The 14,425-nt window shown below is 40.1% G+C and overlaps 1 protein-coding gene across 7 annotated transcripts in view; it reads right to left on the minus strand.

The window, feature by feature from the left end:
• The window catches only part of GIT2 (GIT ArfGAP 2), an 88,430-nt gene that overhangs the window by 36,506 nt on the left and 37,499 nt on the right, over window positions 1-14,425 (minus strand). For all 7 annotated transcript variants that reach the window (XM_088467882.1, XM_088467881.1, XM_088467883.1 and 4 more), the window contains exons 12-14: window positions 13,792-13,903; window positions 10,845-10,987; window positions 9,214-9,363 (exon numbers count right to left, since the gene is read on the minus strand). In XM_088467882.1, the coding sequence (XP_088324008.1) occupies window positions 9,214-9,363; window positions 10,845-10,987; window positions 13,792-13,903 (405 nt within the window). The remainder of the gene's footprint in view (window positions 1-9,213; window positions 9,364-10,844; window positions 10,988-13,791; window positions 13,904-14,425) is intronic.

The raw sequence follows: 14,425 nt of genomic DNA on the forward strand, positions 1-14,425 counted from the left end.
AAAGATCAACTTGTACCAGAGTGATGGGAAGAGAAGAGTACGGAGAAGGAAAGGAACTGCATTTGCACATAGCACTTTAGAAGTTTCATTCTTAGATCTCCTTATCTATATCAAAAATGGATCTATTAATACTAAGACTTTTAGGAAGCTTACCGATTCTAATGGATATATTGAAAAAACTAGTGAACACCATCCGAATTGGTTGGATGGTATTCCTTTTGGTCAGTTCCTAAGAATTAAAAGGAACTGTACAGAGGAAGAGATCTGCCAACAACAGTTGGATGAACTTTCAGATCGCTTTAAAGTAAAAGGCTATTCGGAGGAACTTCTAGATAAAGCAAGAGTCAAAGTAGAAGCAACCCAGAGAACAGATCTAATTAAAGTAAAAGAGAAGAGTAATTCAAAAGAGAACTTCCAATGGGCATTTATTACACAGTATAATTCCGCGTATAAAGAAATCGAAAAAGTTGTAAAAAAACATTGGAATATACTTAAACAAGACCCCATTATTGGAGATAAAATACCAGAGAGACCGAAATATATATATAGAAAGGCTCCATCCTTGAAGGATAAACTGGTCAAAAGTAGTATAGAGACGGAGTTAAGACAAAGTATAAGAACTAAGGGCTTCCATCGCTGTGGAAGCTGTTTGATGTGCAAAACAGTAAAATCAAGTGAAAAAAAAGTTATTGAGTTCACAGTTAATGGTGCAAAATATTCAATTAATGAATTTGTCACGTCATTCGAAAAATGCAATATACATCTTGGAATGTGCATGTGGCTTATATTATGTGGGCAAAAACGAGTAGAAATGTAAAAACTAGATGGTCAGAACATATCTATAACATCCGTAAGGGATTAGAGACCCATACAGTCTCCAAACATTTTAAACAATGTCACAACTCACAGATATGCCATATAAAAAATGTTTTAGGTAGACAGGTTATTATGCCTAAGTGGCGTACTAGAGACTTAGATAAATGGTTGTCTCAATCTGAAATGAATACATCAATTAAAGACCCTTGTACCCAGGGGACTAAATGGTGACTTCGAACTGAAGTGTTTTTTAAATTGATGTTATTAATCTGCCATTCTACTTGTTTATCCATGCTGAAATATATGTATTCGATCTCCGTTTTAAGGATTAGATATACAAACTCCAGATGTAACATTTGGAATACAAGAAAACTGTAATTTCCGGATTCATGGAGGCTGTGGAATGCATAATATGGCCATTTCCTGTTGAGTGAAACGCACAGCCATCTTGTCTCCGGGACATGAACATAATAAAACTACCATTTCCGGAATCACGGAGGCTGTGGAACGCATACTATGACCGCTTCCTGTCGAGTGGAACGCACAGTCATCTTGTTTCCGGGATACGAATGCGACTGCGCATGTGCTAAACTAAACAGTGCCGATCAGCGGTAATTAAAGCGCTATGGTATTGCAATTAGGAGGGGTATATATATGCCACACATATTGGAGCCTTACGCTTCTGAGGAAGGACCAAGAGGTCTGAAACGCGTTAAGCGTAGGCTTTAAGGACGACATCCATCACTGACAGAGGTCTGGCTGTACCTGATTTACCTTTGGGCATTAGACTGCATCCGGAGCAGGTATTATTGCCCTCCTTATACCATCTAAGGAATCTAAGGAGGAAGGTCAAGTACATACTGCTGCTGTGCCATGTTGAATGGATGTTATTATGCTGAATTTTTATCTGTAATTTGTGAGTGCTACTTATAATTAAAATATATCTTCTTGTATTTGGATCTATACTATATTTGTATTCCTTTTATATCCCCATATGTGAGACTTGCTGTGACCAGCACTTGAAAACATTGGAGGATAAGGAAAACTCATGCTTTATAAATAATATAAGGTTGCAAGATCTATCTACATGGTTACATGTTCCCACAACCAGTGGAATTGATTTATGGTGATTATCCTTTTTTTTTGTGCCTTATCACCTATGTGCATGTGGTGTTAGGGGAGCGCTAGGAGGGGAACTACACCTTTCTTATTGTGCATGATTTGTTGAGTAGTGGGTGTTTACTCTATTGTGTTTTCATCCTTGCTGCACCCCTGATTTTATTGCGCACTCACTGTCAATATATATTTTTCTACATGATCCAACACACACCACCTCATCAGTGAAGCATGATGGTGGTAGTGTCATGGCGTGGGCATGTATGGCTGCCAATGGAACTGGTTCCCTTGTATTTATTGATGTGACTGCTGACAAAAGCAGCAGAATGAATTCTGAAGTGTTTCGGGCAATATTATATGCTCATATTCAGTCAAATGCTTCAGAACTCATTGGACGGCGCTTCACAGTGCAGATGGACAATGATCCGAAGCATACTGCAAAAGCAACCAAAGAGTTTTTTAAGGCTAAAAAGTGGAATGTTATGCAATGGCCAAGTCAATCCCCTAATTGAATCCGATTGAGCATGCATTTCACTTGATGAAGACAAAACTGAAGGGAAAATGCCCCAAGAACAAGCAGGAACTGAAGACATTTGCAATAGAGGCCTGGCAGAGCATCATCAGGGATGAAACCCAACGTCTGGTGATGTCTATGCATTCCAGACTTCAGGCTGTAATTGCCTGCAAAGGATTTGCAACAAAGTATTAAAAAGTGAAAGTTAGATTTAGGATTGTTTAGTTTGTTCCATTACTTTTGGCCCCTTTAAAAAGTGTGAGGCACATATAGAAACTGTTGTACTTCCTAAAACGTTCACCTGATTTGGATGTAATTACCCTCAAATTAAATCTGAAAGTCTGCAGTTAAATCACATCTTGTTTGTTTCATTTCAAAGCCATTGTGGTGGTGAATAGAAGCCAAAATATGAAAATTCTGTCAATGTCCCAATATTTATGGACCTGACTGTATATACACACAAAAAAAATATTTTCTGTTTGTGCTCTTTTTAGGCAATTCTCAAACAACCTCTTCCCACCCTGTGGAAACATGGGTATAAAATGCCCTTACAGTTTTGCAGCTACTCAGTCACCCCCCATGAGAGGCCAGAGAAGTTGCAAAGTACACAATATGCATGAAACTTTATTGCTACAGCTGTTTGGTCAAGCTGTCAAAGTCATCAGCATAGACAGCCATCCAATACAGTCTGCAAACTTTCAAAGTTCCCCCAGCTTTGGTCTCTGAGACATCTGGTACTCAGAGACCAAAGCTACAGAACTGTCTTCTCCAAACAGTTCTGTAGGTTGGGGGAAAAGGAGTTTATCAATGCTTCAGCATTTTATTTTTGCAAATGCTGAACTTAAATTTATATTAATACACTATCTTATTTTAGATTTTTAACTTTTTTCCATTTTGACCCTTCGAAAAAAAAACCCAAAAACAATAATTGAGGTATAAATTAACCCATCGACCGTTCCTGGGCAGCACAGCTAGTGTAATGGTTAGCATTACTACCTCAGATCTATGAGGTTGTTAATTCAATGCCTGACCAAAGCAGTATCTGTGTTGGGTTTATCTGTTCTCCCAGTGTTTGTGTGGGTTTCTTCCAGGTGCTCCGGTTTCTTCCCACATTCCAAAAACACACTGGTAGGTTAATTGGCTTCTGACAAAAATACAAAACCAACAAAAAAATAAAAATAAATAAAACACTACCCCTAGTGTATGTGTATGTACATGTGTTCGGGAATATCAACTGTAAGCTTCACTGCAGCAGGGACTGATGCCAGTGACTGAAATATTATCTGTAAAGTGCTGCGTAATGTGTTTGCACTATATAAATGGGTATGGTATAAGAGATAGACAGTAATTAGATAGACAATGTCTAGGTAGACACCAGATGTTAGACAGACAATAGATTGACAGGGACAAAAGGTCGACAGGTAAGAAGAAGGTTGACACATGATTTTTTTTTTCCTTCTAGCCATAATCTTCACCCTAACCATCCCCTTGGTGCCTAACCTTAACCCCCTCCCTTCTGGTCTCTAACCGTCGTGGTAGGTGCCCGACCCTAAACGTCCCTTCTAGTGCCTAACCCTAAAAAACAAAAAAAATCATTTGTCAACCATTTTTGTGTCAACCTTTGACCCTGCCAACCATTTGTACCTGTCAACCTTCTTACATATCAACCTTTTGTCCCTGTCTATCTACTGACTGTCTAACATCTGGTGTCTATCTAATTACTGTCTAACTACAGTCCGGAACACTATCTAAATAACAGAGCAATAAAATGGAGCTAGTCTTCTAAGAAATATATACATTTATACCTAGATTATAAACAGACATATATAAAGGAATATATATGTTTACAAGAATGCAGTGTATCATAGAATTAGAAAATGGCTTTGCCACTTGAGGTAGGCAATGTCCCAAACCCACTAGCAGTGTAAGGGAGTAAAAGCTTACCACACGTCTGGGTAAAGGCCCCCATACATCAGCAATTGATTGTATATAAAAATCTTTCCCTTTTTCAACCGAATGCAGAATTGCCGCGAACAATTAAAAAAGGGAAAGATTTCTATACACAACCGATTACAAATTGCTGCAATCAATTGCTGATGTATGGGGGCCTTAACAGACACTACTATGTAGCCTCAGAAAGGAATTTGGGGTGAGTGGTTTATTGGCACTGCCCCTTGTCTTATCCAAAAAATGATAAATGGAACAAAATATTGTGCCAATAATAGATAAAGAATTTCAACAATTTAATAATAAAGAACAAACCGATATAGTAGGGTAAAACAATAAATATATGGACTAAAACACTAATAAAATAACACTCAAAAAAGGTACATCATTACCCTTAATACAGGGAATATAAAATACTAGATCACTGAATAATGTAGATAAAGTGTCAGTGCAAATTCAGTACAATATCATATGATTGATTCATACCACAGGTATAAGTATGGGGCCCCTTGACCATCCGGACCTAGGAGCTCCGAACGGCTTAACAAGAGGATAGATGTCGTAGGCCCCAATGCTTATATGTGATGGTCCAAATCCACAGTCACTGCTTCCAACGCGTTTCGACCACCGTCCTGGTCTTTGTCAAGGCTAATATGCAGTGTGACTGATTAGAGCATTCAAAGAGGAAATGGCTGTAAACATTCAGAAATAGCGTATAAAGTCCCACCTAATAGATATAATTAAGGTTGTGGGCTCTCTAAATTAAACATAAGCAAGCGAAAACAGAATAGATGATGAAGTAGACAAAATACAATAAATAAGCCAAATTGTCTACTTCCGGTCTGTGTGGAGGTCCCGACACCATATACTTAATTCCTGTGTGTTAGTGTATTAGTGTTTTATTCCATATAGTTATTGTTTTATCCCACTATAGGGTTCTTTATTACTAAATTGTTGAAAATATTTTTCTTTTATTGGCACGGTATTTTGTTCCATTTATCTTCTTTTGGATAAGACAAGGGGCAGCGCCAATAAACCACTCATCCCAAATTCCTTTCTGAAGTTCAAAATAGGTCCTATAAGTGAAAGAACTGTAATGGTTTTAGGCTGCTAGATCTATATTTACACCTTTTTTCACCCCTAGGAGCGCCATATCACAAACCCTCACAAATACTACCATGTAGCATGCCTGGCCTGCCACCTCAAACTCCATTTTGTATTTTAAACAGATACTATTCACAGCTGCTTTACTGCATTTTGAAAAATATACTAAGCCAGAAAATACTTATTGGGATTTACAGAAAATGTATTCTTGGGGCCACAATAATAAAAATCCCAAAAACAAAAGACAGACATTTGTTGGGCAGTTATTAACTTTATTACAGATATTATTTAAGATGGAACTATCCTTTAAAAGTTGGTACAGTGGATGCAGGCCTGAGAGTACCATCTGGTGCAGATGAGGGCTACAGGGCAGAACCCCCATTGTGCAGGTACAGCCAGGGACTAATTCATATTTTACAATATTTCCCTAAGTAGAAAACGCACTTAAAAACTTATTAGTACAGGAAGGCACCATCCGTTCAGCACATGTATGTGCTGAAACATGAAACACATAATATGAATACTTAATCAGCGGCATCTGGTTTAGTTATGAACAAACCTTTGATAGTGGATCCTGGTAAAAAACTCTTAAGGGATATACACACTAGACGATTCGCTCCATAAGCGATATCGTCTAGTGTGTCCCCGGCAGGGGTGTGCTCAATGTCGTTAACGACACTGAACGATATCGTTCAGTGCCGGGAACCCTCCCTCATCCTCAAACATGCAACAGCCTGACAATATTGTCAGGTTTGCCTGCATTTAAAAGAATATGTTGGGATATGTAGAGGCGCTCCTTAGTATAGCAGCCTAGGTTTTCTTTCAGATGGTACCCTACCACCAAAACCTGTAACAATTTATATAAATTTAGAAAAAATAACCTCCGTCACTACTAAATCATTCTGGACTTCTTGAATTTGGAAAATTGGGGAGCTTAGTAGCGCCGAAGGTTATTTTTAAAAATTTGTATAAATTGTTACAGGTTTGCCTTCATGTTCGGGCGATGAACGACAAAGACCAACGACATGCGGGAGAGCACATAGTTGGTCGTTATCGTTCATGCATACAATTTGGCCGATATAGTGAACGACATTGTTAAGTCTTCCAGAATATCGGCAAGTGTGTAAACACCTTTACATGACATCAGTCTGTAAGAATAGAGTATGTCCATGTATTCATTTTAGGGGCAGAGGTTTTTTGTTAGCATTGCACCACAATTCATATTAATATTCCCTAATTACTATTTTATTATTTTTCAGTAATACTGTACATAAATTAAAGTTCATTTTAACCTGTCAACTTCTGAGAGAGTTTCAGTACAGCCATGGACAAAAGTTTAGAGAATGACACAAGTATTGGTTTTCACAAAGTTTGCTGCTTCATTGTTTTTAGACCTTTTTGTCAGATGTTACTATGGTATACAAGCATTTCATAAGTGTCAAAGGCTTTTATTGACAATTACATTAAGTTTATGCAAAAAGTAAATTTTTGCAGTATTGACCCTTCTTTTTCAAGACTTCTGCAATTCGCGCTGGCATGCTGTCAATCACCTTCTGGGCCACATACTGACTGATGGCCGCCCATTCTTGCCTAATGAATGCTTGGATTTTGTCTGAATTTGTTGGTTTTTGTATGTCCACCCGCCTCTTGAGGATTGACCACAAATTCTCAATGGGATTAAGGTCTGGGGAGTTTCCTGGTCATGGACCCAAAATGTCAATGTTTTGTTCCCCGAGTCAATTAGTTATCACTTTTGCCTTATGTCAAGGTGCTCCATCATGCTGGAAAAGGCATTGTTCATTACCAAATTGTTCTTGGATGGTTGGAAGTTGTTGTTCTTGGAGGATGTTTTGGTACCATTCTTTATTCATGGCTGTGTTCTTAGGCAAAATTGTGTGTTATCCCACTCCCTTAGCTGAGAAGCAACCCCACACATGAATGGTCTCAGGATGCTTTACTGTTGGCATGACACAGGACGAAGACTTTTGGAGGATGGCCTGGTGTGAAGGAGGACAGCAAAGAAGCCACTTCTCTCCAGCATGATGGAGCACCTTCCCATAAGGCAAAAGTGATAACCAAGTGGCCCGGGGAACAAAACATTGACATTTTGGGTCCATGACCAGGAAACTCCCCAGACCTTAATCCCATTGAGAATTTGTAGTCAATCCTCAAGAGGCTGGTGGACATACAAAAACCCACAAATTCTGACAAACTCCAAGCATTGATTAGGTAAGAATGGGCGGCCATCAGTCAGTATGTGGCCCAGAATGTGATTGACAGCATGCCAGGGCGAATTGCAGAGGTCTTGAAAAAGATGGGTCAACACTGCAAATATTGACTCTTTGCATAAACTTAATGTAATTGTCAATAAAAGCTTTTGACACTTATGAAATGCTTGTAATTTTACTTCAGTATACCATAGTAACATCTGACAAACAGGTATAAAAACACTGAAGCAGCAAACTTTGTGAAAACCAATACACACACACACACACACAATTTCTAGTGAGGGGTTTATAAATGCTTGATTTTACAGCGAGTGTGGCCAGTCCATGAAAAGGGCATAATTAGAACTTAACCAGCTTTAATATGCGTCATACAAAGTGTATTGGGTGTCGTAATACAAACATACACAGGACCAGCGATCACAATAAGCCAGAGGTTCTCAAACTCGATCCTCAGGACCCCACACAGGTCACATTTTCCAGGTCACCCAGTAGCTGCACAGGTGCATTCATTACTCACTGACAGAACCATAGGGGGAGATTATTATTTCACTTGTGATTCTATGAGGAGACCTGGAAAACATGCACTGTTTGGGGTCCTGAGGACTGAGTTTGATAACCTGTGCAATAAGCCATTAGAAGTGGCAGCAGGGCCATCCTGCCTAAGCTGAATGTTTTTATTTCAGATGTGGGCACCATTCCAGAGCATTGGAGCAAGCTCAGGAGTCTGGGGGAGCAGCAGAAGAACCTAGCGCTGCCCGGGACATATATGTTCAGATAGGTCTCCTTATGCACTGAATAGTATTATTATACAGTATTAATAATTAACCATGTTTTCCAGATCTCCTAGTTGGTGCACAGTTGTATTCATTAATAAACTGACACAAGTTAAAAGATACCACAGTTGGTGGTAATTATTTCATTTGTGATTCTGAAGAGAACATGCAGCACTAGTGTTCATAGTGTGGGTGGCGGAGGGGGTTTCCAGGTAGCCGGAAACCCCCCTGCATTTGCCTATGAGATAGATAGATTAGATAGTTTTCAAATAACCATCTTTCCCTAATTACTGCACCAGAAATTTGCAACCAAAACTGCTGTTGTATGTTTAAATAATGTTGCACCTATGGGGCTCAGAGAGACTGGTCATTTTAAATCTCGATTTCTACCATAAAGTAGAAGAGAAAGGAATCAAATGTTTGCAAATCGATTAGGACTTATGACTTAAATTAAGAGCGGAAACCTCCTTTAGCTGTGAAGGACCCATGAACAGATTTGTCACTATTTGTAATTCTATAGTGAGTTAAATAAAGGTGCGCAGCAGCCACTGTAATGGTACACAGATGGCAATGGAAATGCTTTTCTTAATCAACTCTGCATGACCTCTGCTACCTCTTTACAGTAGTCAATAATTCAGATACATTTATCAATGTTAGTTTGTTCTCATGTAAATCAATGGGAAAAAAAAAAAAGCACAAATATAAAATCAGTTACCTTTTTTTGCATTATCCGAAGCTCATCACTCAGATTACTATTAACCTTCATTAACTGCTGGATTTTCGCTTCTGATGCAGCCAGGGCATTTTTCACATCAAGAAATTCTTGTACTGTGAAGGTCCCATCTGATAGATCGGCTTCCAGACTCTGGGGAGAGAGCACATATATAAGTATACCCTGTTAACCTACACAAACTTTTAGTAAGATTCATAATCCATTCACATAAAAGAAATGTTAAATTGAAAACCAACAAATTCTCATTTATCTTCTGAGGAAACCACACGCTGTGTGAGGAAATGCATTAGGGCTGTGGGCTTTTACCACAGACTACTTACCTTTACCATATGCGGATAGCTCACCGTACCTTCTATTGAAGTGCGATACTACTGACAAGTGGACGATACCTGCAGGTGCTTTTTTGTAGCTGGACCTATAGAGCGGTCTCTCTCAGCCAGTATATGCTATGGTATGTAGCAGCCACTACACTGTACACCTGGAGCCTCTATTCTATATACCTAGAGCAGCAGTGTGATTCCACTAGCCGGACTGGTCATTAAGTATACTGACAGGTGAGAAACTGAGGCCACTCTGAGACTGTCCGGATATCTGCTGTTAACCATTAAACTGGAACGGTGATTTGGCAACAATCTCAAGATGTCAAGCTACTGAGGAATACCAGGACAAGTGAGAGAGGTCCGCAACCACTCCTTGATTACCATGGAACCCACAGTCTTCTTATCCCCCCATTTCTTGTGAATTATGTCTAGTGCACAGCGATATGGAAATGTCAAAAAGTCAACTGAAACCTGAGGTTAGCACATCAGGAACATGTCACACAAATACCTCCCCCCTCCACTCAGCCAACACCACTAACCCAATAAACCTTGGTAAATATATGTACAAATCACTATTTCCCAGACATTTATTATTACCAGTTATTTATATAGCACACACATATTCCGCAGCGCTTTACAGAGAATATTTGGCCATTCACATCAGTCCCTGCCCCAGTGGAGCTTACAATCTATATTACCTACCATTGTTGGGAGTCGATTAACCTACCAGTATATTTTTGGAGTGTGGGAGGAAACCAGAGTACTCGGAGGAAACCCACGCAAGTACAGGGAGAATATACAAAATCCACACAGTTTAATCAATGACCTCAGTGCTGGTAATCTAGTGTTCACTATGTGCAGGGTGTGGATTAATGCGAATATTTTCATTTTGATGGGCCTAATTTCAGATGTAATGTATCGCTACACTTACTGTAGCTTAGCATGTAAAATGTTGTGCTTAAAAATTAAAATATGTCCTCTCTACTCATCAGCACCCTTCACCTAGAGTAAACACTAGTAATTTGCTTTGCCTGGGACCACTGAGTAAAGCAAACAGGCCGTACAATAGTCAGCTTGCCTAGTCTCAAGGCATAACAAATAAATATGGACAATGATCTAACAGCCAAACACACCCAGCACATTTAGATACATAGGAGTAAAGCAGTATAATATAGAACATGCACCGTATGTATGTCTAAGTGTGGAAATACCTAACAACAGATGTCTGTCACCTAAAATGAACATACATATAAGAGAAAGAAAAATAAACAAACAAACAAAAAAAAAACTTACCTTTTCCCTAATCGATTTGGTTGGAACGTTGTCCAAATCAGTTTCTTCATCAGACGCAACACTGTCATAATCGGGCTGGTCATTATCCTGGCTCTCAATACTATGTTGATTGTTTATACTTTTTAACACCAGTTCCACATTATCTACAATTGAACACATAGCATAATAAATATAAGAACCTCTAACAAATTTAACATCTTATGCTGGGTACACACTTGGCCTATCGGCAGTCCCACCGACTGAGCGGAAGATTTGGTAACCTATTTACGAATTGGCCGATCAATATGTCTGGCCAGACATCACAACTGAGCGAGCATTTACATTTGCTTGACCAGTTGTGATGTCATTGTCCCAGTTTCTGGAGCCAGAGTACGAGTGGTCAGCGGCTCGCCCACACACACATGCAGATGTACCGCTGTATCGGCATCTTCTGTGCAGGGCTGACTTGATATGTCTGTACGATGTTGTTCACAGGCATAACGTTTTTACACAGGGACAGATGCAATTAGCAATATGTCGTTTGTCAGCTGTACAAATGACATATTGAATAGGTGTGTACCCAGCTTGAATGTCAAGTTTCTGGATGAACAGATCAGTTCACCATGTAAATAATAATAAAATAGAATGCATCTTTAAACTACCCATCTATCAAAAATAAACAAGATCAGAGAAAAATGCCAAAGACTAAAATCATGTTAAGTGAGCAGTATAATACCACTTTCACACCAAAATCGTGAGCTCGACCCAGGTTATTGAACACTGGGCCTGATTCAGACCCGCTCAAGAGCGCTGAGCGCTCGCAAGTGGGTCGATGTTGGCCAAGTGCGCATGCGCACGACGGAGGCGGCTCCGTCGTGCGCATGTGCGAGACCTGAATAACGACAGCCAAGCCGTCGTTATAGGTCTCGCACCAAAGGGGGCGTGCTGTAGATGGTGATTGACAGCACGCCCCCCCTTTGGTGGGCGTGCCTGCCCAGACGGAGGCGTTCCCATGGGAACGCCTACCATCTGTGGCCGGCCCCACTGGCATCACTAGTGATGTCAGTGGGAGTGCTTTTGGCTCTGATAGAGCCAAAAGCACTCCAGGGCTTGCGGCAGACGAGACCCTACCACAAGGGTCTCGTCGCAAGCCTGATGGTCGCGATGGTCTTGACCATCACAACCATCATTTTGGCCGCTCGCTATAGCTGTGGGTGGTCACCCACAGCTATGTGAGCGGCCAGGAGGCCGCTCTTAAATTCAGAGGGACGGCCCTGATTCAGAGCGAGCGCTCTGTCAGAGCGTCCGGCTCTGAATCAGGGCCTCTGTGCCAACCCGTGTCACAGCTGCTCAGACCCCTTTCACACTGCACCTTGAACCCGGGATTATTCCCAGGTTGTCCCTGTTCACTCTGCACCCGTGTTTGCACTACATGTCATTCCCTTGAGGCGGCCTCTGCATCCACAGCCAATAAGCAGCTTTTAAACTTAACCCGGGTCAAATAACCCGTGTCCCCCATTTCAGACTGCACTGTATGCGGGTAATGACAAGTGGAGACACCAGGTGATGGCTAGAGTATAGGACTATCTTATAACATTACGTAGCCATTTTTGGACTATGAGGGAAAGTGCTAGTCAAACTGAAATGTTCCATAGTTTCTTGTAAGAAGTCCCACTTATGCAGTGCCAGTTCTGGTGATCGGGAAGTCCTGGAGATTTAGCATATGCTACTAGTCAGTGTAAGGAATATAAGAGTAAGAGAATAATCCATTTATTCACAAATCGCTACAGTGACCTCATTGTCGTGTATACTGAAAACCGGAGCTTAAGGACGCAAAAGAAATTAGCTCACAAAACGATTTCACCAAAATTCACACTAACATCCTGTAGACAAAGTCTTTGTATAGAAAAATATTTATTACATACTATTGGTCAAAAGTTTTAGTACGCCCCAATTTTACCAGTCTGAAATTAAAATCATAAAAAAATTTAACTATTGTGAGGTAAAAAAGAAATGATAGAATCATTTTATTCAACAAAATTGAATACATTTTTTTACTCAAAGCTCTTTTGCAGTTATAACCATCAAACATTCTCGTGGCAATCAAATATTGTTTGGGACCTTATTCGTAACGCTGTTTTAGAGTACCCACAAATGTGTTGCACTTGTAGATTTGTTTGCTTTCATCCTAATGCCCAGTTCATCCCAAACAAGCTTGATTTGATTTATATCTGCAGACCGTGCCAACCATTCCATGATTTGAAGCCTACCATTTAGTGCTTTCTTTTCCTTGATGATAGTTCAGACATAGCCTGTAGGTATGTTTTGGGTCATTATCTTGCTGTAGGATAAACCATTGACCAACTATGTGTTGCAAGATGTCATGAAGCCCTTTTATTTCAGGGTGGCAGTCACTTTGCAAGTCACAGACTCTGAAACACAAGACCATCACGCTTCCACCACCATGTTAGACAGTTGGTGTCACAGGGGTTTATTTACTAAGTGGTGGCAAACATGTTTAAGTCTGAAATATAAAAGAGCAATGCTTTTAATAAGCAAAATATGGGGAGTTTTGCTAATAAAAGAACTGCCCTTTTAAATATTGGTCATAAACTAGCTGGGAAGCGGTGGCTAGTAGAGAGATAAACCAACAATTTCATATTTAGAATCAACGGTCTATGAGACCATCACCCAGTCTGCAGGAGTCAACTGGTGGTGCTTCATGGCCCAGGCAAGCCTCTTTTTCATTGCTGCAGAACAGCTGTAAGTTCTTTTCCCATTACCTGTTCCCTGAAAAGGGACTTTCAATCTGAAATGGGGCTAAAAAAAAAAAACCTTGAAATTTTAGATTATATACTGGACTTAAACTACTTAAATTTCAATAAAAACTGGAAAAATTGAGTTTTCCTAAAACTTTTGACAAAAGTGCGTGTGTTTATATGTAGGAGGGTTTTTTTTTTAAATGTACCTTTAGATCCAACCAGTGAATTCCCCTGTTGTCTTCTTTTGGCATCACTTAAAATGTCTATAACCAACGTAGCAAACTCATGGGCATTGAAACGAGCTAATTTTTGCCTTCCCTGAAATAGAAGAAAATAGGTTCTTCAGTACAATAAACAGAAATAGGGCACTATTTTCTATGTGGATTTAGTTAACTATCTGCAATCTGTGGCTTGTCAGCCATTTTCAAACTAAAAATCCTGTGATTACTTGTCAGGTAGTGGAAAGTCAGAGGGTGCAGATCATTATCGCAATGCTTGCAAGTTATGACATTTAACACATCACATAATGTAACAGTGTTTGCCTGATAAATTATTTTACCTGAAAAAAAAGCTGGGTCCCTCAGGACGTGCTCTGACCAATCAACAGCACCATCCTGACCTATCAATCACTCTCAATCTGCGGCAGAGGAAGAGGAGGAGCCCACGGCGAATGTGCTCTCCCTACCCTAAACCCTGCTCAGCACAGGATGCGAGCAGCCTGCTGTGTGGCTGGGAGCTGTCACCAGAGGAGGCAATATGTGGTAATCATACCTGCCGAAAACTCCCAAAGTAGGTGGAGTTTGCCAGGCTGGGGATACACTACAGATGGGAGGGAAATAC

This window comes from Taudactylus pleione, unplaced genomic scaffold (genome assembly GCF_031769625.1).
Source record: "Taudactylus pleione unplaced genomic scaffold, aTauple2 ptg000078l, whole genome shotgun sequence".
Classification (NCBI taxonomy): domain Eukaryota; kingdom Metazoa; phylum Chordata; class Amphibia; order Anura; family Myobatrachidae; genus Taudactylus; species Taudactylus pleione.